This window comes from Leucoraja erinacea, chromosome 24, assembly GCF_028641065.1.
Source record: "Leucoraja erinacea ecotype New England chromosome 24, Leri_hhj_1, whole genome shotgun sequence".
Lineage (NCBI taxonomy): Eukaryota > Metazoa > Chordata > Chondrichthyes > Rajiformes > Rajidae > Leucoraja > Leucoraja erinaceus.
The window spans coordinates 12,584,262-12,607,543 of record NC_073400.1 but is presented as its reverse complement, the minus strand read 5'-3'; the positions used below and the strand labels follow the sequence as shown (position 1 = coordinate 12,607,543).

Here is a 23,282-nt window from a genome sequence, read left to right as displayed (position 1 = left end):
GTGCTGTAATTGTTATATGGTTATAAATCAATATTTGTACCGCTGGGTTGTAGCTGCCCATTGTGATATTGGTCTCCTAACTTTCCTAATGTTTCATTATTTTGTATATCTTTCTGTAGCACCAGGAAGGCTGAATGGTGTAAAAATTATATAATATTTGCTTCCAATTTGGGTTCAGCATCTTTCTGCATAAAGTGTCTTTTGCCATGACTTCCTTCAGCTAACAAAACAACCCTATAATGTGTGTTTTTGGGACATACTGCAATAATTTCTATTCATTTGAGGAAGACATTTCCACTGACAGAGTCATCATGGTCCACAGACTATGCTAATAACTCTTAGATCAGAGGTATGATTTGTAGATGGCAGAATTCCCAGCACGTTGAAGATGTTTCCAAATCGGCAGATCTAATATTTGGATCCTTATCTTCAATTGTTTTCCATTCCCAAATGGCCAAAAAAACTAAAGACAATAAAAAACAAAAAATCTGTTCTTCTTTGGATATTTTTTCTTCAGAATATGTGTCGGAAGGAACTGCAGATGCTGGTTCACACTTAAGATAGCCACAAAATGCTGGAGTAACTTAGCGCGCCAGGCAGCATCTCTGGAGAGCAGGAATGGGTGACGTTTTGGGTTGAGACCCTTCTTCAGACTGAGTGTCAGGGGAGAGGGAAATGAGATATGGAAGGGTACAAAGAACATGTAAGGTGTGAAAAGAACAGATTAAAGCAGATGATGATCAAAGAAATGTACATTGGTTCATTTTTGGATGTGGGGAAGGTGACCACGAGGCATATAAACAGTAAAATTAATCAGGAATAATTCACAGCTGACGATTCAGTACAGACTAGTGCATAAAAGGTTGCACCAATGCCCCATGGCTTTTCTCAGTTTCTCTTGTCGCAATGCTGCACCTCACAATCTTCACAACCAATTGTAGTGAAGGTAACCTATTGGACAAATTACAGGGGGAACTGTTCAACCTGTAACCTGTTTCAATTGTGTATTTATTATCACATGCACAGAAATACACAACCTTTAGAAAGGAGATGAGGAGGCATTTTTTTAGCCAGAGTGTGGTGCATTTGTGGAATTCATTGCAACAGATGACTGTGGAGGCCAAGTCATTGGGTATTTTAAAACTGGAGATTGATAGATTCATGATTAGTTAGAGAGTCAAAGTTTACAAGAAGATAGCAGGAAAATGGGGTTGAGAGAGAAAGATAGATTAGCCATGATTGAATGGCTGAGTAGACTCGATGGGCTGAATGGCCTAATTCTGCCCCTATGACGGGAACAGTGAAATGCTTTTAAACATGTTGTCTAGTTGAATCATATTTTTCATGAGTACAATAGATCCTTTTCTGGAACAGCACAGAGAGAGTCAGCACCATCCTGCAACTTCCAAGTCTCTGAAAAGTGCGATCTTGTCCTAAAATGAGATGCAAGTTCTTATATTTCTTACTTCAAGTTCTGGTGTGCTGACGGATACTGGAGTGATGCAGGGTCCAGCCTGGCCCGATGCAGTGCCGTCGGCTCCTTCCACCACCATTCCTTGCAGGTTGTTCACTCCACTCTAAGACCAAAGCCACCACATCTTTAGACATCGTGCTGCAGTATGATGGATGCCAATGTTTGGAGGTAAAGCTTCAAGTCATCATTGGCTCTTTCACTAAGGCATACCAGACAATGGGCCGTAGACTTCTGCAAAATCATGGACTTCTTCCAGCATTCCCCTCACGTACAACACGACCCTCTGATAATAAAGGTTCGCTTATAAAGGCTGTAGGTTTAGGTTTATTTTTTTCTCACGTGTACAGTGAGAGGTACAGCGAAAAGCTTTGTTTTGCATGCCTACCCAGCCAGATATAAATCTATATATAAATACAATCGTCAAACTCTAGTACGAAGATAGAGAAAATATGCTGGAGTAACTCAGCTGGACAGGCGAAACATCTCTAGAGAGAAGGAATGGATGATGTTTTGGGTCGAGACCCTTCTTCAATCTCTAGTACAATAGGTAGAGCAAAGGGGAAGATGCAGAGTACAGAATGTGGTCCTCAACATTGTAGCGCGGCAGTTCCAGAGACAATGTCCACAATGGGGCACAGGTGAATTGGATAGCACCTTAGCTTATGGAAGGACTGTATCGAAGCCTGTTCACAGAGGGGAAGAAGCTGTTCCTGAGGCTGGTTTTGTGTGCTTTCAAGCTTCTGCACCTTCAACCAGTGGGTGATTTGTTTTGAACTCCTTAGTTGGGACAAGCTAAGGAAGCAGATAACCGATTGAACTGTCCAGAATCCAACTAAAGATTGGAACAATGCACTATACCATTTTGATTTGTATGGTTCAATGGCGAATAACATATGTTTATATCTATCAATTCATCTGGGTGCTGTATTTTATAATATTCATGTGACTAGGCTGTTATCCAAGTGCACGGTTAATCATTGTCACACATGTATGAGATTACTTGGATGGGTTGCTCAGAAAAAGAATGTCATTTTGGAGAGAAAATCTCTTGGATAATTAAAGGATTACCCTCATGCTCCAAAGATTTTCCTTGAAGTTTCCTAACTTTTTTGGCATTTCTGGATTATTCCCTTATGAAAGGAATAACTGACTCATCATCTTGCCACAGAGGGGATCACTTGGATTTGATGGTAGTTTGCAATTTTTTACTGCATGTCCATGCTTGATTTCACTTTAATATAAAACCATATTCCATTTGCCTGAGATTAAGCTTTAAAAGTAATACCTTGATTTTATGCCATATTTTGCTAAGGTATTAACTAATACTGTAATTTTCTAACCGCCCAACTGTTTATCTGGTTGCGGTCATTATTGAATTTTAAGGATATAATTTGACGTTCAGCATGTCGACAAGGAGGGCACGGTGACGCAGCGGTAGAGTTGCTGCCTTACAGCGCCAAAGGGCTGGGTTTCATCCTGACTTCGGGTGCTGTCTGTACGTAGTTTGTACGTTCTCCCTGTGGCCTGCGTGGATTATCTCTGGGTGCTCCGGTTTCCTCCCACACTCCAAAGACGTACAGGCTTGTAGGCTAGTTGGCTTGGTAAAATTGAAAATTGCCCCTAGTGTGTAGGATAGTGTTGGTGTACGGGGATCGCTGGCCGGCTTTGACTGGTTCAGCCGAAGGGCCTGTTTTCACGCTGTATCTCTCCAAATGTCGGCTTTGTCCTTTGTCTTAAAACATTACAAATTAGTTTATTTTAGAAATTAGTTTATTTTGGAAACAGACCCTTTAACCCACAGAGTCCACGCCGACCAGTGATCGATCACCTGTACACTAGTTCTATCCGACACACTAGGAACAATCTATATGTGGGAGGATACCGGAGCACCCGAGGAAAATGTACATCGTCACAGGGAGAACGTGCAAACTCCGTACAGACAGACCTGTGATAATTGTCGAATTATCTTCAGGCGGACAGCAAATGTATGCCCCCCTCCGTATCACTCGGCAACTCAGGAGGGCCCAGATCCTTGATCTCCGTATATCTGTCTTTTAGTTGCACTGCATGAGAATGAATATTGAATGAATAAAACAATTTATTGGCCAAGTATGTACACATACAAGGGATTTGCCTTGGTGTTTTGCTTGCAAAAGGATAAAAACACGATATACAGCAGACAATTAAAAATAAAACATTATAAGTTAAACATGTGAAAATGAAATACTGGAGTAAAAAGAGGCTACAGACTTTTGGCTGTTGAGTAGAGCTACTGCTCGTGGAAAAAAAGCTCGCAACAGCAAATTTAGGTTTAGGGTTATTATTGTCACGTGTACCAAGGTGCTGTGAGAAATGCTTTAGTTTTGCGTGCTATCTAATCAAATCAGATAATACGACATACAAATCAAATCAAGCCAAACAGGAGGGATCACTGCTGCTCCACAGATGAAGAGTGACTGAACTTTATTGCCTTCCATCACAGTGAGAAGTGGTGATTCCACTGTGGTGGATGTCTATTGTATATTGTGTCCTTTTTATTCGTATGGCTGTATGGTATCTCAAGTTTCACTGTACCAATTGGTGCATGGGACAATAAATGTAAACTTGAACTTGGTGCTAGTTTGAAGCCTTTGCTTTTGGACACTATGCTGCTGGTGGACTGGAGGCTGCGGTGAATTTTCTTCAGTGATATTTGACATGGTTAACGGGTGTTTCTTGTGATCTAGATGGTTATAAGTTCACAAGTTCCAGGAGCAGCATTAGACCCATCGGCCCATCAAGTCTACTCTGCCATTCAATCTTGGCTGTCCTATCTGTCCCTCAATCCAATTCTCCTGCCTTCTCCCCATAACCCCTGACACACTTACATGATTGAATGGTGGAGTAAACTTGATGGGCTGAATGACCTCATTCTGCTCCTATAACTCAGTCTGATAAATGGTCTCGATCAGCCATGATCACATTGAATGGCGGTGCTGGTTCAAAGGACCGAATGGCCTACTTCTGCACCTATTGTCTATTGACCCGAAACGTTCCTATTCCTTTTCCTCAGAGAAGCTGCCTGACCCAATGACTTACTCCTGCACCTTGTGTCTACCTTTACCAGTCACTCTATGTTCAGTCCATTGGGCTGTCCTAGTTTCCTGTTGCTGGCCACTGTAATTTTACATCCCACCCCAGTCTAACATATCTGTCCATGACCTCATGCACTGTTATGGTGCACTGTTATATGCATTACTACCAAGTAGCACCTATTTGGGTGTAAGGGTTATGAAGGGTCTCGACCCGAAACATCACCTATTCCTTTGCTCCATGAGTGCTGCCTCACCTGCTGAGTTTCTCCAGCATTTTTGTCTAACTTCAATTTCTGCAGTTCAGCATTTGCAGTTCTTTCGTAAACCTACCCTAGCTTATGGAAGGATCATTTAGAACCCTGATATCAGAGGGAAAGAAGCTGTTCCTGAGCCTGGTCGTGTGTATTTTCAAGTGTAAGCCTCTGTATGTTCCATCAATTACATTAAAAAATGGATTGCAGAATGTAAAAGATTAATGTTTAAGGTAATGTGAAGAAATATTTGGGATTTGCAAATTTGTTTTAACTCTCTTCATTAAAATTGTAGATTGTGTAAGAATTGTCTTTATTTTGTAAATCTCAAGTCATTAAGTAAAGGAAATTGTACTATTTTAGGATTTTTTTTAATTGAATTATATTTAAAATTTTGAGTGTAACATGTGATTTCCTTTATTTCCAGACAGAGGCAATTGCACATTAATGGCTATCGTTAATCCAAAATTCCGCAATCAGGCAAGGAAATTTGACTAACACTTCCTTCGTCCTCAAGAACCCTTCATCATGCAGTCTAGGTTAGTGCCGCTCTGATACTCATAATCTCACCGTATTTAAAATTTATGTGACACTAAATTTTCATACATTCATGATAAACTGTTCTTAAGGTTCCAAGTAGCCCAGACAGGCCAATGAAACAGGTCAAGCCTTTTGCGTTGATGGGTGTTCTTGTAAACTCAGTACTTCCATCAAAATATATGTGGATTTCAGACATATGTAGGCATATGTTTAGTTTAGTTTATTATTGTCACGTGTACCGAGGTACAGTGAAAAGCTTTTTGTTGTGTGCCATTCAGTCAAAGAAAAATGATCGATGATTACATTCAAGCCGTCCACAGTGTACAGATAAAAGATAAAGGGTACAACATTTAGTTCAAGATGGTTAAATATAGTTCAAAGGTCTCCAATGATGTAGATGGGAGGTCAAGACCGCACTTTAGCTAGTGAAAGGATGGTTCAGTTGCCTGATAACAGCTGGGAAAAATACTGTCCCTGAATTTGGAGATGTGCGTTTTCAAACTTCTGTAGCTCTTGCCTGATGGGAGAGGGGAGAAGAGGGAGTGGCCAGGGTGACACTGGTCCTCATTTATGCTGGTAGCCTTGCTGACGCAACATGAAGTGTAGATGGAGTTAATGGAAAAGAGGTTGATTTGAGTCAAAGTGTGACAGAGTTAATGAGTTCTTCAACTGTGCTGACATTTTAATTCATTGATTCTTCTTCTTACCGAGTCCACACACAAGATTAGAAGTTGTTCAGCCAGAGTTGAACACACTTCTCGGCATTTGCATACAATGGTGTCTGTCTTGTGCTTCTTGTGCATGGTGGTGGAAAGATTGGTGGAAACAGGGCCGCGACGTGAATGCTCTTTCCTTGACCCCATTCATTATTACAAAGTGAACAGCAGATAACTGTCAAACAACTACAATGCAGGAATAGTTAGGTTAGAGTGATACCTTATAAAGTTGGAGTGAGTTGTTTGTGTTCAAGATTAAATCTTTCCTTAAGATCCCCTGATATAACGGGAAATATTTCCTTTCTTCCTTTGCTTTTAAATCAAAATTGTACATATGAGTGAAAGATGCACATCAAGGGTAAAGAGGAGTTGCAGGCACCCTGGGATGCGTGCAATCTGAGGTGGTAGTGCCTTTATTGTAGCGCCAGAGATCTGGGGTCGATCCTGACTTTGGGTGCTGTCTTTGCGTACAGTTTTGTTCAAGATCTGAAACCATTTTGCCATTAAGATTCCCCTGATTCCTGGGATGTCAACGGACTGTCTTATGAAGAAAGACTGGATAGACTTGGTTTATACTCTCTAGAATTTAGAAGATTGAGAGGGGATCTTATAGAAACTTACAAAATTCTTAAGGGGTTGGACATAGATGAAGATTGTTCCCGAGATGCAAGTCCATCAAGGGTCAAGAGGAAGTTGCAGGGGAAAATCCTTTGGAGATGCGAATGCAATCTGAGGTGGTCCGAACTTTTTTCTCTGCACAGAGGGTGAGGCCAGTCTGCCACCTTGGCTATATTTAAGAGGGAGTTAGCGGTGGCCCTTGTGGCTAAGGGGATAAGGGGGTATGGAGAGAAGGCAGGTACGGGATCCTGAGTTGGATGATCAGCCATGATCATATTGAATGGCGGTGCAGGCTCGAAGGGCCGAATGGCCTACTCCTGCACCTAATTTCTATGTTTCTATGTTTCTATGTTTCTATGTCTGTTCAGAGTTTGTACATTCTCCCTGTGACCGCATGCGTTTTCTCCGGGTGCTCCGGTTTCCTCCCACATTCCAAAGATGTGCAAGGTTTGTTTGTAAATTGGCCTCTGTAAATTATCCCCAGTGTGTCTGATAGAACTAGCGTGTATGGGTAATCATTGGTCGGCAGCCTGGCGGACTCGGTGGGCCGAAGGGCCTGTTTCCACGCTGTATCACTAAACTAAACAAAAAAACTATTGAGCGTCAGCACTAATTAGCTTGAGTACAAGTCCATGCAATGGTGTTAAGTACTGTAGCTATTGTACCTGATTAAAGCAGAGATTGCTGGGTTAATAATACTGCGCACACTCCTGCATCCACAATACAGTGGGCGGTAGAGTGGCACAGTTGGTAGAGCTGTCTCACAGCGCCAGATTTTGATTGTGAGCTCGAGTGCTGCCTGTGTGGAGTTTACACCATCTTCCTGTGACTGTGTGGGTTTCTTACAGCCCAAAGTCGCGTGGGTTTATAGGTTAATTGGCTTCTGTAAAATTAACAGGCTAGTGAAGGAAGCGATGTGTGTGTGTGTATGTATGTTCCACTCTGACAGTCGCCGTTTCAGTTGCCGGTTTTCCAGTTGACGGTCGCCGGCAGGCCGCTAAGTGGGACAGGCCCATTAGTTGCCTCCTGACCAACTAAAGACTCCTCGCTGGGCTGGGGAGAGTGTTGTGTAGGGTCTCCTGACGATGGAACAAGCATCAGGATAAAATGCTGAGCTCCATTTGTGGTTGTGAACCTCATTATGAGCTGGAGGTCAGCTTGTTCCTCGTTAGGCTTTGCATGTCATTGTAAACATTTTTGACTTGGCAGCTCCTTCTACTTCTGTGAAACCTCTGCCCAGACCAGGCTTTCTTGCGCAATGAAATACTTGGTGTGTGTGGTTTGGCAGTGAGCACTGGTACGCACTCACTGATCTTAGCTGTACGGTGAGGGAGCTGCGCTCGATGGGAATGTGAGCTGGGGAAGCTAATTGTAATGTTGTAACAGTATCTCTGACCGGCTGCTTTTCAAGCAGTTCCCAATTGGAAGCCACATGCAGAGCGGGCCGTTCAGCTCGACAGTAGCTGCGATTTATTTATTTTATGTAACCCACTGCTGTTTTCAAAGGCCGGGAGAAACGGATGGATGGCTACAAAGGAAACCAGTGTTACCTGCTCCAGTGAAAGCTGTCTTATCTCATTAAATTCCAAGATCAAGGGAAGCAGAGAGCACGCTCAACCAAGGGTGAGGAGCATCAATCTCATGAAAAAGCCCAATGGCACCAGTTGCTAATCAATCGCTCAGCGTGATAGTTTTCGTGTCTACCTCTACGTCTTGCATTTGAATGTTACAGCCACATTCCCCGGGATGGAGGCCATGAACTATTCAGTAACTATCGGTGCCAGGTAACATCACCCCTCAGGCTTTCTCAATTCATCATTCTGTATGTGCAAGAATGTCAAACATTCACTGCACATTACAGTATCAGGTCAGCATATGGGTAGTGTGGGTGCTCTGAAGAATGGTATCGACCCCAAGCGTCACCCATTTCTTCTCTCCAGAGATGCTGCCTGTCCTGCTGAGTTACTCCAGCATTTTCTGTCTAACTTTGTGGTCAAAGAAAAGTTGTTCCAGCATCCTCAGTTCTTATTCTTTTTACAGCCTTATTTCGGTGTTACTAAATTCCGATCCACTCAGAACCAATAGTGGAAACAAGTGGATTCACTGCAATATCTGAAGGCTGAAGGCTCCCGACCCGAAACATCATCTATCCATGACTTCTCACCCCATGGTCTGTTTATAACAAGGGTTCACTGTATTCATTTCACTTCACTTCAGTGTTCTTGGTTCCGTACTCTTGAGTCATTCACAAGACAGGTTCATTTTAACGTGATTTATCCAGTACATTTCTTAGTCCTACTCAAATGCCTGAAGAAAAGGAAGGGAAGCCATATAACACCAAATATCTTATACTTGGAACAATGTGTTCTCAGGGCTTGGCTGACCATTGAATTTTGGCTGTGGCTTGCATTTTCTAAGGCCTTGGCCCATTGCACAAATCTCTTCTGAAGGGTGTGGGATATTTTAGAAAAACATGGCTGCACTGACATTTTGAATGCATGAAGATCAGCAGATTGTGAGATGAATCATCAGTTGGCATTGAACCATGTGCATTCCTGTGACTGGGAACAAATCTTTGGTGACTTCGCTCAGCAGAGGCATCATTTCCTATGAGTCAAAACACAAAGTACTGGAAGAACTCAATGGGTCAGGCAACACTTGTGGAGAGAATGGACAGATGACGTTTTGGGTCGGAACCCCTCTTCATGCAGACAGAATTGTGTCTCCATTGCCAATGAGTCAATTAGTTGTGGGCTTAAGCATCTTAATAATGATGTGATAATATAATGAAGGCCAGCACTCCCTGCCGCTGTTTTGATAGAATTGGCTGATGGGCTCGATGTTGATAAAATAAATTCCTTTTAGATCATTCACTGATGAAAACGGGCTAAGTCAATATATAAGAATACAAAATGCCAGAGTAACTCAGCGGGACAGGCAGCATCTCTGGAGAACATGAATACGTGTCGTTTCGGGTCAGGCCGCTTCTTCAGACTGACTGTCGGGAGGAGGGGGGGGGGGGGGGGGGGGGAGGAGGAGGGGGGGGGGGGGAGGAGGGGAGTGGGGGGGAGGAGGGGGGGGGGGGGGAGAGAGGGGGGAGGGGGGGGAAGGGGGGGGAGGAGGAGGAGGGGGGGCGGGGGGTGAGGAGGGGGGGGGGGGGGGGGGTGAGGAGGAGGGGGGGGGGGGGGGGGAGGAGAGGAGGGGGGCGGGAGGGGGAGAGGAGGGGGGGGGAGGAGGGGGGGAGGGGGTGAGGTGGGGGGGGGGGCGGGGCAGGGGGGGGGTGGAGGATGGAGGTAGGACAAAGCGTGGCAGAGTAATAGGCGGACACAGGCAAGGGGGTGTTTGATAGACTGATGGTTGGACCAAAGGCCAGAAGTTATAGCAGAAGATACTTCCGAGAAGGTTTACCAGGCTATGGTCTGGAAGGGGTAGAATGTCTTAAGAGAAAAATTTGGACTATGTTCGTGTCGGATGAGTTTTGAAGAGTGAGAGAGGACTTAATTGAGGCAAAACCAGGAAGGGTTTGATGTTGAGGATTTGGAGAGAATGTTTACTCATGTGAGGGAACCTGGAACTAGGGGTGGCATGAGGAACTGCAGATGCTAGAATCAAGAGAAAATACACAAAGTGCTGGAGGAATCTCATCCCAGAAGCTCCCTGACCGCTGAGCTATTTGTGTCGAGAACTAGGAGTCACAGTTTAGAAATAAGGAGTCATACATGAGAACGGAGATGAGTCGATTTTTTTTTCCCTTCGAGTGTTATAATTCTTTGCATTTCTCTTCCTCGAAGTATGGTAAAAGCACAGGAAATGTTTCAAGGCAGAGGTAGATAAATTATTGGTAAGAGGGAAAGTTATAGGGGTGGCAGGAATGCCAAGTTAAAGTTATGGTCAGATCTGAATTGTTCTTGCTTGGTTTTGATGTGGACTCAAGGGACTGAACTTCTCAATATGTTCATATTAGATTTTTACTCACAGGAAGATCAAAACCATAACTCAAATTTGTTCTCCTGTAAAGGGCTTCGGTACTCAATCACTAATGCCTTTGGGCATGTGGACATTACAACTGGGAAGTGTAGGTTTAACACTTGCAATTTCCCCAAAGGATTGTGCTCTGCAGGAATAGATTTTGGCAAACAATGAAAAGACTGTAATGGAAAAAAGTTTTTTTGTGTGCTTTCATTGAAGTGACTGAAAGTGCAATGTCTACAGACTCTTTGACTGTCCAAAGCAATTTGTGGAGGTAGGGGTATCGACAGGGTGCCTTTCTTTCGAGTTTGTCGTGGCTGTACTGGCTTCAGGAGTACATGAAAAGTAAGACCATTTGGCCCAATTTAAAAAGGTAGACATACTTGTATACAAGCAGCACCACATCAGTTATTGCTGTATTTGCAAATCGGTTTCGGTTACTTATTGAAAGCAAAATCTGATATTTTCAAGAACAACAGGAACCGATTTTTGCATTTACTTTGGTTTTGAAGTACATATTCAGCGATGACTAAAGATCACCCACACACTAGTTCCATGCTATCCCAGTTTTGCACCCTACACGCTAGCGGCAATTTAGAGAAGCCAATTAACCTACAGACCTGCACGTCTTTGGAATGTGGGAGGAAACCGCAGCACCCGGAGAAAATCCATGCGACCACAGGAAGAACATTGAAACTCCAAAGAGGCAGCACACGTAGTCAGGATCGAGCCCGGGTCTCTGGCGTATAAGGCAGCAACGTTATCGTTGTGCCACTGTGCCGCCCCTTACATGGTAGATGATCGACAGAATCATTCCAAGGCAATTAACTGGAGTATTCCAAAAAATTATATTAGAGGATTGGTTACAGGGCCTGTCCCACTTGGCCGTCATTTACGCGACAGGCCTAACATCGAGGAGCTGGCGGCGTCTGCTGGGGACCGACTCCGGGGGCACCAACCGCAGGAGCCTGCTGATTTTAACATCATGAAGCTCGCGGTCCCTGGTTCGAGACCGACTTTGGGAGCTCCAAGCCACAGGTGCTTCAATCGCCCCAATGCGGGAGCTTCGATCGCCCCGACTGCCGATGGCTTGTATGCCCCAACCGCGGGAGAATAAAGAGGGAAGAAGATCAGACTTTATTGCCTTCCATCACGGTGAGGAATATGGGGCATCCGCTGTGGTGGATGTTTATGTTAACTTTTATATAGTTGTGTGTATTGTTGCCTTTTTTAGTATGGCTGCATGGTAATTTGAGTTTCACTGTACCTTAATTGGTACACGGGAGAATAAACTGACCTTTGAACCTTTGAATTACTCGGTCACACTCGTTCTATGTTATCCCACTCTAGCATCCACTTAGGGTAAGTGACAGAAGTCAATCAACCTACAAACCCGCGCGTCTTTGGGTTGTGGGAGGAAACCGAGGCAACTGGAGGAAACCCATGAGGTAACAGGGAGAACATGCAAACTCCACACAGACAGCACACGAGGACAGGATTGAACCTGGGTGGCTAAGCGCTAGCTGCCAGGACGCTCGTTGTTCTCGGCGGCCCGTCTGCCGGATTGTTCTTGGCCCTCCAGTTGTTCGGCTCCGCGGCGCATCCCGAGAGACTTCTGCCGCCATGCGGCGCAGTTCCGAGCCTAACCAATCATCTGATTCTTTGTTAATCAATCAACCAGTGCTTCCCCATAACTAACTATTAAATAACTATATTACAATCGAATGCATTCATCCCCCCCGCAGTTCCCAGTGGTCCCGGAAATTCCCTATGGTGTTCCTTTTCGAGGGACAACAGGCACGGACGTAGCCCCGGAAAAGCTCCAGGCAGTCAGCTCAGGCAGAGCCGCCTTCTGCCTGATGCCATGACCCACGAATGTCCAGCTTGGCCAGGCCCAGGAGCAAACCAACCGGGACATCCTCTGCCCCACCCACTCCTCCACGCACGGGATGCCCATAGATGGGGATGGTTGGCCAACACACTTGTCGTTGAAACTTCTCTCCCTTTCACTCCAAGCAGCATCAACATTTACTGGCATTCTAGGCAACAGGCAGGACCAGGAGGTCGTTGCCCTACTCGCTGGTAATTTCAGGTGCTTTTGATTCTAAGACTAGTTTTGGTTACCCTCCATGTCTCGTAGTTATCTAGAAACGTTATGCTTGAATTGCGCTAAGCAACTGAGAGAGGTTTGACAGTGAGTCAGAAAAGTTTGAATCTGTCTGCTTCATATTCATTTATAATATGTAGTTAATCCAAAGGAATGAAGTTATTTGTGAAGGGCGTTCCTTATCATTATAACATTTTTAAAGAATATTACTTGATGATAAGTAAACCTCTCATCAATAAACCAATGTTTCAAACAGCAAGAGCACATCTTTTAATCTCACAGTCCCATTTATTGAGATATTGGCTGATCTGTGACCAATTTTCATGTATCTCCTAATATCCTAATATCCTTTTAAATCTTTGCTTGACATTTATCTATTGATTTTAGATCTGAAATTATCACCAATTGCCATTTATGGAAAAATTCCAGATTTCCAGCACTCTGCATGTGGAAGCTATTTGTGAATTCAGTGTTGCAAAATCTGGCTCCAATTTTCAGACTGCCCCTCTAGTCTGAAACTCCCCAAACAGCGGCAATGGTTCTACCACCCTAACAATTCCCCTTAATGCACTGAAAACTTCAAAGAAATCACCTCTTAATCACTTGATGGGAGCATATGAGAAAATTACTCAGCTCTTATTTTTTTTAGTTAATTTCACCCACGTGCTTGCATGCTAATATTGGACAACAAAACCGTTATTTATTTAAGTATTGCTGTAAATGTAACGAGACTGTGCCAGTTAGCAACTGAAATGAGGAATAGTTTCTTCCCAGCTGTTATAAGGCAACTGAACTGTCCTCTCACCATCTGGAGTGCAGTCCTGACCTTCCATTTACCTTCGACCTTTAAACAGAGTTTATTGCACTATCTTGCACTAAATGTTATACCCTTTATCCTACATCTGTACACTGTGGATGGCTTGATTAGTTTAGTTTTGTTTAAAGATCAGTGAAGAAGCAGGGTCTTCGGCTGACCAGCGATCCCCGCATATCAACACTACCCGACGCACACTAGGGACAATTTTACATTAATACTAAGGCAATTAACCTACAAACCTGGGCATCTTTGGAGTGTGCAAGGAAACTGAATATCTCGGAAAAAGCCCACGCAGGTCACGGGGAGAACGTGCAAACTCCATACAGACAAGCACCCTTAGTCAGGATCGAATCCGGGGTCTCTGACGCTGTATCTCTACCACTATGCCACCCTGCCGCCCAACGTGGCGCCAAGATAGACACAAAAAGCTTGAGTAACTCAACGGGACAAGCAGCATCTCTGGAGAGAAGGAATGGGTGACGTTTTGCATTGAGACCCTTCTTCAGACTCGTATCTGAATCACATCTAGTCTTTTCACTGACTGGACAGCAAGCAACAAAAAGCCTTTCACTGTACCTCAGTACACGTGACGATATTAAGCTAAACTAAACTAAATGAGCTACCAAAAGCAAGTGTCTAAATTTGATTTTGTGTTAAGATCAGTACCAGATATAAACTGTCTTCAAAAAATTCCTTGCTATGGGTTTGATTTATAAAGGCATTTGGTGTGTATGAATTGGCTGAAGTATTTAGAATGTGTGAGATAAGATGCTCAGGGGGAGTGTAAGTGCAGAAAAGGCTAAAAAACCAAGAACAGTATTTTAGAATTGAGAGCCAATTCATGTTAAATATCAGAGAATGTGATTTATTTGTGTTGAGCCACAAAAGTAAGTTGGCAATAGAAAACCAGAGAACTGATAGACTCGTTCCATCCTCTCCCCTCTGCCATCTGACAGAAGATAGAAAAGCTTTGAAAGTTTGCACCACCACATTCAGGAACAGCTTCTTCCCCTCGGTTATCAAGCTTCTGAATGGTCCTTCCGTAAGCTAGAGTACCATCCGATTCACCTCTACCCCATTTAGTTTTAGTTTTAGAGATACAGCGCAGAAACAGGCCCTTCGGCCCACTGAGTGCACGCCGACCTCCGCATACTAACACTATCCTTCACACACTGGGGACAATTTACATATACACCAACCCACTTAACCTACATACCTGTACGTCTTTGGAGTGTGGGAAGAAACCGAAGATCTCAGATAAAACCCACGTGATCACGGGGAGAACGTACAGACTCTGTACAGCCAGCACTCGTAGTAGGGATCGAACCCGGGTCTCCAGCGCTGCAAGCACTATAAGGCAGGAACTCTACCGCTGCACCACCGTGCCGCACCGTTTGCGGACATCGGACTATGTCTATGGAACTGGTCTACTACAATGCTCAGAACAATATTTTGCAATTTGCATCTTCCCCTTTGCTCTATCTATTGTACTTGAGTTTGACGATTGTGTTTATGTATAGTGCTATTTGATCTGATTGGATTGCATGCAAAACAAACTGGATTGTACCTTGACACACTTGTCACTTGTCAATAGAAACATAGAAACATAGAAATTAGGTGCAGGAGTAGGCCATTCGGCCCTTCGAGCCTGCACTGCCATTCAATATGATCATGGCTGATCATCCAACTCAGTATCCCGTACCTGCCTTCTCTTCATACCCCCTGATCCCTTTAGCCACAAGGGCCACATCTAACTCCCTCTTAAATATAGCCAATGAACTGGCCTTAACTACCCTCTGTGGTAGAGAGTTCCAGAGATTCACCACTCTCTGTGTGAAAAAAGTTCTTCTCATCTCGGTTTTAAAGGATTTCCCCTTTATCCTTAAGCTGTGACCCCTTGTCCTGGACTTTCCCCAACATCGGGAACAATCTTCCTGCATCTAGCCTGTCCAACCCCTTAAGAATTTTGTAAGTTTCTATAAGATCCCCTCTCAATCTTCTAAATTCTAGAGAGTATAAACCAAGTCTATCCAGTCTTTCTTCATAAGACAGTCCTGACATCCCAGGAATCAGTCTGGTGAACCGTCTCTGCACTCCCTCTATGGCAATAATGTCCTTCCCCAGATTTGGAGACCAAAACTGTACGCAATACTCCAGGTGTGGTCTCACCAAGACCCTGTACAACTGCAGTAGAACCTCCCTGCTCCTATATTCAAATCCTTTTGCAATGAAAGCTAACATACCATTCGCTTTCTTTACTGCCTGCTGCACCTGCATGCCTACCTTCAATGACTGGTGTACCATGACACCCAGGTCTCGCTGCATCTCCTCCTTTCCCAATCGGCCACCAGAATAATGTCTAAACCTAGGAGATGATTGGAGGTCTATTTTTGTCTTTCTGCTGGAAAATGGAAAATGAAGAGACTTTTTTCTCGTCTCTAAATAGGCATAAGCTATTTATTACTACTTTTGAGTACCTTATAGCTTTTCTGATTTAATGCTCAGTTTACTTTGGATCTCTCGCTGCTGATCACATCCTAATGCAGTTGACTGTGTGCAAACTTTAAGGTCACAACAGAACTGGTAGGGAGTTCAACTGGGTCATGTTCAGATGTTGACTCGATGTGGAACATAGCTGGGAAATCACCAACGGATTTCTACCAGAGAGTGTGCGGCTTCTAGGTTTGTACTTCAGTTCCAGACTTCCTGTTGCTTACAGGAATAATTGTTATCCTTTGGGAAGGAGGTGCTGGCATTTCCCAGTGAATTCTTAGTCCAATTTATTTGGGCAAGTTGCCATGAATATTTTGAGATCTTAAGCAATAGGTTCGACAGACCTGATCTGAAGAAAGGTGCCGACCCAAAAGGTCACCCATTCCTTCTATCCGGAGATGCTGCCTGTCCCGCTGAGTTATTCCAGCTTTTTGTGTATATCTTCGACCTGATCTCGGGCTGGACTCGGAATACAGAGAGTGGTTCTGGCCGACACACAATGTGGTTGCATTGCAGCGAATGCCAAAGAGATTTTCCAAGATTTTGTTTGGATTGGAGGACTTAGTTATGGAGCAGGATTGGATCGGCTGTGGTTGTTTTACCTGTAGCAAAAAAGGCTGAGGGGTGACCTGATTGAAATACAGGTCCTCTCTAGTCCATGAATGCCTGACTTGAGTGCTACCCTTACGTATAAACAAGCATTTGGCAGAGTGGTGGGATGGGTTTGCTTTTGGGCCACAGACATCCTCTGCCATGAAGGAACTAAGGTTCCGCCTATATCTGAATTGTTGAGTTAAATGTCCTGGTTTAACTACAAGATAGCGCAGGATTTATTCAAGTATATTGCTGGGTGGCTGCATTTGTGACTTGCAAACTATCTAAGCTTATGCTTAACATCCACAAAATAAAGGTCCACTACCAACCTGTCCCCAATGTACTGTGTTATCCAACAGTAATGATGTTGTCAAGCTGGAAAGGGTGCAGAGAAGATTTACGAGGACATTGCCAGGACTCGAGGGCCTGAGCAATAATGAGGGGTTGGGCAGGCTGGGCCTCAATTCCTGGAGCGCAGGAGGATGATCTTATCGAGGTGTACAAAATCATGAGAGGAGTAGATTGGGTAGATGCGCAGAGTCTCTTGCCCAGTGTAGGAGAATCGAGTACCAGAGGACATAGGTTTAAGGTGAGGGGGGAAAGATTTAATAGGAATCTGCGGAGTAACTGCTTCACACAAAGGGAGGTAGGTGTATGGAATGAGCTGCCAGAGGAGCTAGTTGTGGCAGGGACTATTCCAACATTTAAGAAACAATTATACAGGTATGTGGATAGAACAGGTTTAGAGGGATATGGACCAAACACAGACAGGTGTGACTAGTGTGGATGGGATATGTGGGCAAGTTCGGCCGAAGGGCCTGTTTCCATGCTAGAGGACTCTATGACTCCCTGACTAATAAAGGTCCATGATAAGTCCTTGGACAAATTCTCATATATTAGGAACCATCGCAGACATAGCAGATGACATTCGCCATTGACTTCAGTACACCAGCACAAGTTTGGGTGAGTAGAGGAAAAACAAGTTTGCATCTCAAGGTAAGACTTGCGAGCTCAAGTCCAGAAGAAGGCCCCCGACCTGAAATGCCGCTTGTCAATTTTCCACCACAAATGCGACCTTACCTGCTGAATTCCTCTAGCAACTTGTTTCTTTGCTTCACATTCCAGCATCTGCAGTCTTTGGTGCCTCCAGGTTTCGTGGTCAATCAAGCACTGTCCTGCATGCCTTCCACTTTGATTCTGATGAACTGCCTACAGCAGGCACATCAAAGCACCGGAGAGATATTACCAACACTCTCTCTGTGGGATCCACTAAATCCACAACCAGAATATGTGAACCACCATCGGTATCATCAGGCAGGCCTGCATCGAGGCATTATTTACACTCGGTCATCCCTAATCTGCAGAACACATCGTTTGGTGACCCAAAACCCAAAACAGCTACATTTTTAGTGCCATACCCCTGGAAGAGACTGCACCAAGTTGACAGAGGAAATAGTTCAAGGGTATTCTAAAAATTCTCCTTCCAAAAGTGGCCCCATGTTAATGATGGAGGTGATTCACTACTTTCCTAGTTACTTATCCAACTTGGCCATTCAAGCACCAACTGGCCCACCTGAAGTAGAGTATTTTGGTCTTGTACTGGCCTCATCTCTCCTCTGCATTCAACGCACCGGGGTAGAAGCAAGTCATCCTCTATTTCTGGAAACTACCCAGGAGAAGCAAAGACACACATTTGAATGTGCAGAAAGGAACTGCAGATGCTGGTATATACCGAAGATAGGCAAAAACTGCTGGAGTAACTCAGCAGGTTGGGCAGCATCTCTGGAGAAAAAGGATGGGTGACCTTTCAGGTCAGGACCCTTCTTAGACTGAAGCTGATACATATTTGCCCTCCACTACGGTTCTGATGAAATGCCTACAGCAGGGACCAACCTGGGACCAATAAATAAGAACATTGATATCATAGAAATGTTCTTAACTGCAATTCTTATTTGGTTTATTAATCACTCTTTTATAAATATATACATTCTAAATGATTAAATAGACAATCTTTGGTAAACTTTGATGAACAAACTAGAAGAGGATAGGTATAAAAAGCTGGAGTAACTCAGCGGGACAGTCAGCATCTCTGGAGAGAAGGAATGGGTGACGTTTTGGGTCGAGACCCTTCTTCAGACTGATTCTGTCAATAGACAAGTATCAAAACTTTTAATTATCATTATCTACCGACAACGGAATAATGAAATTCTTACCTGCACCAGATTAATAGGCCTGTAAACACAATACTCGTGATAACATAATAAACAGCATAAAAATCAATAAATCAATGAACCCTAATAACAGCGCATAGAAGCCTGAAGTCCTTTGGCAGTCCATTGTTCATTGTTCAGTTGTGTTTTGTAGTGTCCAAGAGCCTGATGGTTGTTGGGAATAAGCTTTTCCTCCTTAAGTACGTTCTACCTGATGGCAGCAGTGAAATGAGAGCATGGATAGGACAAGTTTGGAAGGATATGGACCAAGCGCAGGCAGGTGGGACTAGTCTAGCTGGGACATGTTGGCCGGTATGGGCAAGTTGGGCCGAAGGGCCTGTTTCCACACTGTATGACTCTATGACTCTGTGGCCAGGTTGGTGAGGGTCTTTGATGATGCTTGCTGCCTTTTTGAGGCAGCGCCTCCTCGAGATAACTTGGCTGTACGAATCTCGGCGTTTTGCGTTATTTCTCTATCTCACGCTACTGTTCAATTATGGGATTAGGATTCCCTACTCAGCAGTGGACACGCTCTGCTTGTGATTCAGTAACGGATGACTTATGTTAAATATTAATATTGGCTTGGGGATCTTCCCATTCCCGCTCCGCATATGTCCCTGTCAGTAATTACATTTTAGTACTTGTAGTTAGAATTAAAATGACCATTGGGCTACATCTCAAAATCTAAAATTTAAAAAACCCACAAATCCTGCAGACCTATCATATTTCTGTTGTGGTGAGGTAATTTCTTTAACTTTCAGTCCTTATACGTGGATCAGCATAATTCAAAGTTTCTTTCCACCCACCCCCCCCTCTCAGCTGGTGATTTCAGTGCCTCATCCCTTTGTGGTTAAACCCAGACCGTCTTGTTACTACTGCACAAAGCTGTTCTCTTCCCTGTGAATCTGCTTCACATTTACGCTCAAGCCAGTATGTTTTTTCCTTCAGGATTCCTGGCCCCACTGCAAGGGCGACTCCAGCAATCGGCAGCAGTTCTAAGTCTCTCACAACTATGAACAGACAAGGTCAAACTGTTAGCTGTATGAATAAGCACAACGCATTGCCCAGCAAGTCCAGCAGCCAGAAAGGTAAGGACTGTATTATGTATTGGAACATTATAAAAGTTAGCTGGATTTGAAGTTAGCCTAAACTAATTTGATTATCGGGCAACACAACGTTGGTAAGTCTAACGCTGATTAAAAGGGCAATAACAGGATTAATTATAGGGACGCTAATTTGACGTAATTTGTCCTTCTAAAGGTTTGTAGTTCTTGAAGATTCTGCATTGTACTGTAAGGAATTACTGTCCCACCAACAATGTGTTCAATCGAACAATGTTATTAACATGAATGTAAGAGAAAAGCAATCTTGAGTGCAATTCAGTCATGTAAAGCCCAAGCTTCACAGCACTGAGCTCTCTAACCAGGGCGTTGTGCCTTAAAAGGCGCCTTTCTAGCTATTACTCTACACGTCCTGCCATTGAATTTGTAACATACTCTATGAAAGAATATGTTTAAGTGGCCAGCTATTATGTAATCTTTTATTGATTTAATACCAAAGCTAAACAAATAGATCACAGAGGAACAGTGTCTTCTCTGTTATCAGGCCCCAGAACAGTCTTTCCATAGGACAGGTTATCATCTGATTCACCTCCACCCAATTGAGGACATTGGATTGTGCCTGTGGAAGTGATGTGCATCAATGCTGAGAACTATATTCTGCATTCTGTCTCTTCCCCTTTGCTCTATCTATTGTACTTGAGTTTGAACTGATTGCATCTGTGTATGGTTCATCTGATCTGTTTGGATAGCATGCAAAACAAAGCTCACTGCCCCTCAGTATACATAATAATAAACCTAATGTTGATATAAGTATGTTTTAGTATTTCTATTATTGTGATAATAAGCAGCTGGAAAGATAAATATCTGCAGCTAAGTCGTGCAACCAAAGTCTAACTCTTTTCAATCAAAATGTTCTGTGTTGGCTGCATTTTAAAGGCGATGGAAAGAAGAAACAACTTTCAACTTCCAATTTATATATGTGGGATAAAGCTCACCAATACATTCATTGAATTGATTTGTAGTTAGATGCAAATACTGGAGTAACTCAGTGGGTCAGGCGGCGTCTCTGGAGAAAAGGAATAGGTTACGTTTCGTGCTGAGACCCTTCTTCAGACAGAGAGTCAGGGGACAGGGAAACTAGTGGTATGAAAAGGTTCAGGACAAATTAGAGTTGGCACCGATAACTCAGGAAAGGTAGAGCCCACAATGGTCCATTGTTGGCTGGCGAAGAGGTGATAATGAAGGCATATGAGAAACTAGGAGGACAACTAGGGTGGGGGGGAGGTGGGGGGCGAAGAGAGAGGGATTGCAAGGGTTACTTGAAATTAGAGAAATCAATGTTCATACTGCTGAGTTTTAAGCTGAAATGTGAGGTGCTGTTCTTTCATTTTGTATGTGGCCTTACTCAGGCAGTATAGCAGACTCCACTGTCAGAATGGGAAGGCTACTTAAAAATGTTTGGCAACTTGGAGATTGAGTTATGGTTACCGATTTCCAATTATTTGGCCAACTCCTATGATGGGGAAGAGATGCTGAGATATCCGTTATTTTTGTTAAGCAAAAATGCAAGAATAGTTAAAAGTTCAGGACTGCCTGAACTTGTAGACGGTGAAAGAGTGATCAACGTTTCAAACTACTGTCCCAAGTGTCACTAATTACTCTTAAAATAACAGGTCACCAGGTTATTATTATTGGAATATTAATGTGGTGAATACAAGTTTTATATCACTGTGCCAAGGTAAGAGAAGTTCAAAAAAAAACATCCTTGATTTTAATATGTTGCCAACATTTTAATCTATTGATTGATGACATCTGTTTGTGGATAAAATTAGTTGCAGTCAGGTATGTGACCCAGATGAATTCATGGTCATAAGAAGGGTTGCAATGCACTCCAGTAAACTGTTGAATGCTTCATCCCAATGTTTTATTTTCCCTATGTAAAGGTGAATTTTCATGGATTGGCAGTCAAGGTACATTTACGTTGTAACCTCTGAGTGAATGTAGCTTAATCGAGGATGATCTGAATTGAAAATGATGTCTTTATTCATTTGAAGTGCTTGCCAATATTGAATTACGTGCCCACGGCTTATGCTAAAATACTTATTCTGGTTACAAATGCAGATTACCTGATGTTTTAATACTTAAACACACATCTCCTGTTCCATCGGCAATGTTAGATGAGGGTTTGGCTTCGTTATGTATTGGTACAAAGAAATTTTGTTACAGGCATACTTTCCTTAGCATGATAAAATGGTGTCACACAACTGTAATATAAGCAGGCCTTTTGTAACAATGTTGCCTGTATTCAAGACATTGCAAGCGGTCATGAAACACAAGTATTCAATGGCAGAATAACACTAAACGGCTCTGCAATATTCTTAATAAGGATAATTAATATTATCAAAATCAAATATGAACAAATTGCATAGTTCATTAACTGTAAGCAGTTGTAGGATTGTATCTTACTGGAAAAATATGCAGACGGAGAGCTAGCCAAAAGCTTTAACAAGTATGGCACTGAATATTGGTAATTATGTATTATAGTAGGAATGGTTTATACCCGAGTCTTAATTGTGATTTGGGGTAATAATTATACAATTTCCCCTTTTATAACATTCCTGGTATTCATCTCCATTGAAGGCAATGTAAATTGTACCTGGAAAAGATGTAGACTTGACCAATCTATCACAATTGATGTTGTAATAAAGTATTTAAAAGTAAAGTTCAATTAAAGTTGCCTGTTTTCAATTGGCAGCCATTTTGATTTTGTGCTAAATTGTTTATCACTAAAAATCAAAATGATCGCCAATCAAAAATAGGCAATTTTAATTGTGCTTTATTTTTCAAGCTTTTTTAAAATGTTAACAAGGAACAATACTTGTGACATTCCTGCTACTAATAACAATAGGTAAAATGCCAGTGAATAGATTTAATCTGATCAATCAAAGTGTTAATAACATGTTATGCTCACAACAGTAATTTTTTTCAGAAACTTTCTATAAATGCAATAGTTATTTGGAAAATCGCTAGGTCTGGAATACAGCCTAACATGACACAACTGTGCTCTTAGATCAACACCAGATGTTTGCTATTAGCTATTTTCCCTTCAAACGCAAACTTAAATTGCAAAGTGCCAAATTTAATTACGGAAACAATCAAACTTGAGGCTTACTTTTCCAGTATATTTGTATATAGGAGAGTCATCAAGGAAGTATTAGAACATGTCATGTTCTTCGCAGTTAGTGGCTTTTCTAGTTTTATTCGTGATATTTTTTCCACATCTTAAATTTGGTTACCTTTGTCTTGATCAACCTTCCTATTGGTGCTATTATTGTTTGTTTGTTTTTATGCGTGCGTG

The 23,282-nt window shown here is 42.9% G+C and overlaps 1 protein-coding gene across 1 annotated transcript in view; it reads left to right on the top strand.

Annotated features, from left to right (window-relative positions):
- Positions 1-23,282, top strand: part of LOC129708650 (neuron navigator 1-like) — a 512,158-nt gene that overhangs the window by 88,910 nt on the left and 399,966 nt on the right. The window contains exons 3-4 of the mRNA XM_055654539.1: positions 5,227-5,338; positions 19,812-19,951. Of these exons, the coding sequence (XP_055510514.1) occupies positions 5,328-5,338; positions 19,812-19,951 (151 nt within the window). The 5' untranslated portion in view covers positions 5,227-5,327. The remainder of the gene's footprint in view (positions 1-5,226; positions 5,339-19,811; positions 19,952-23,282) is intronic.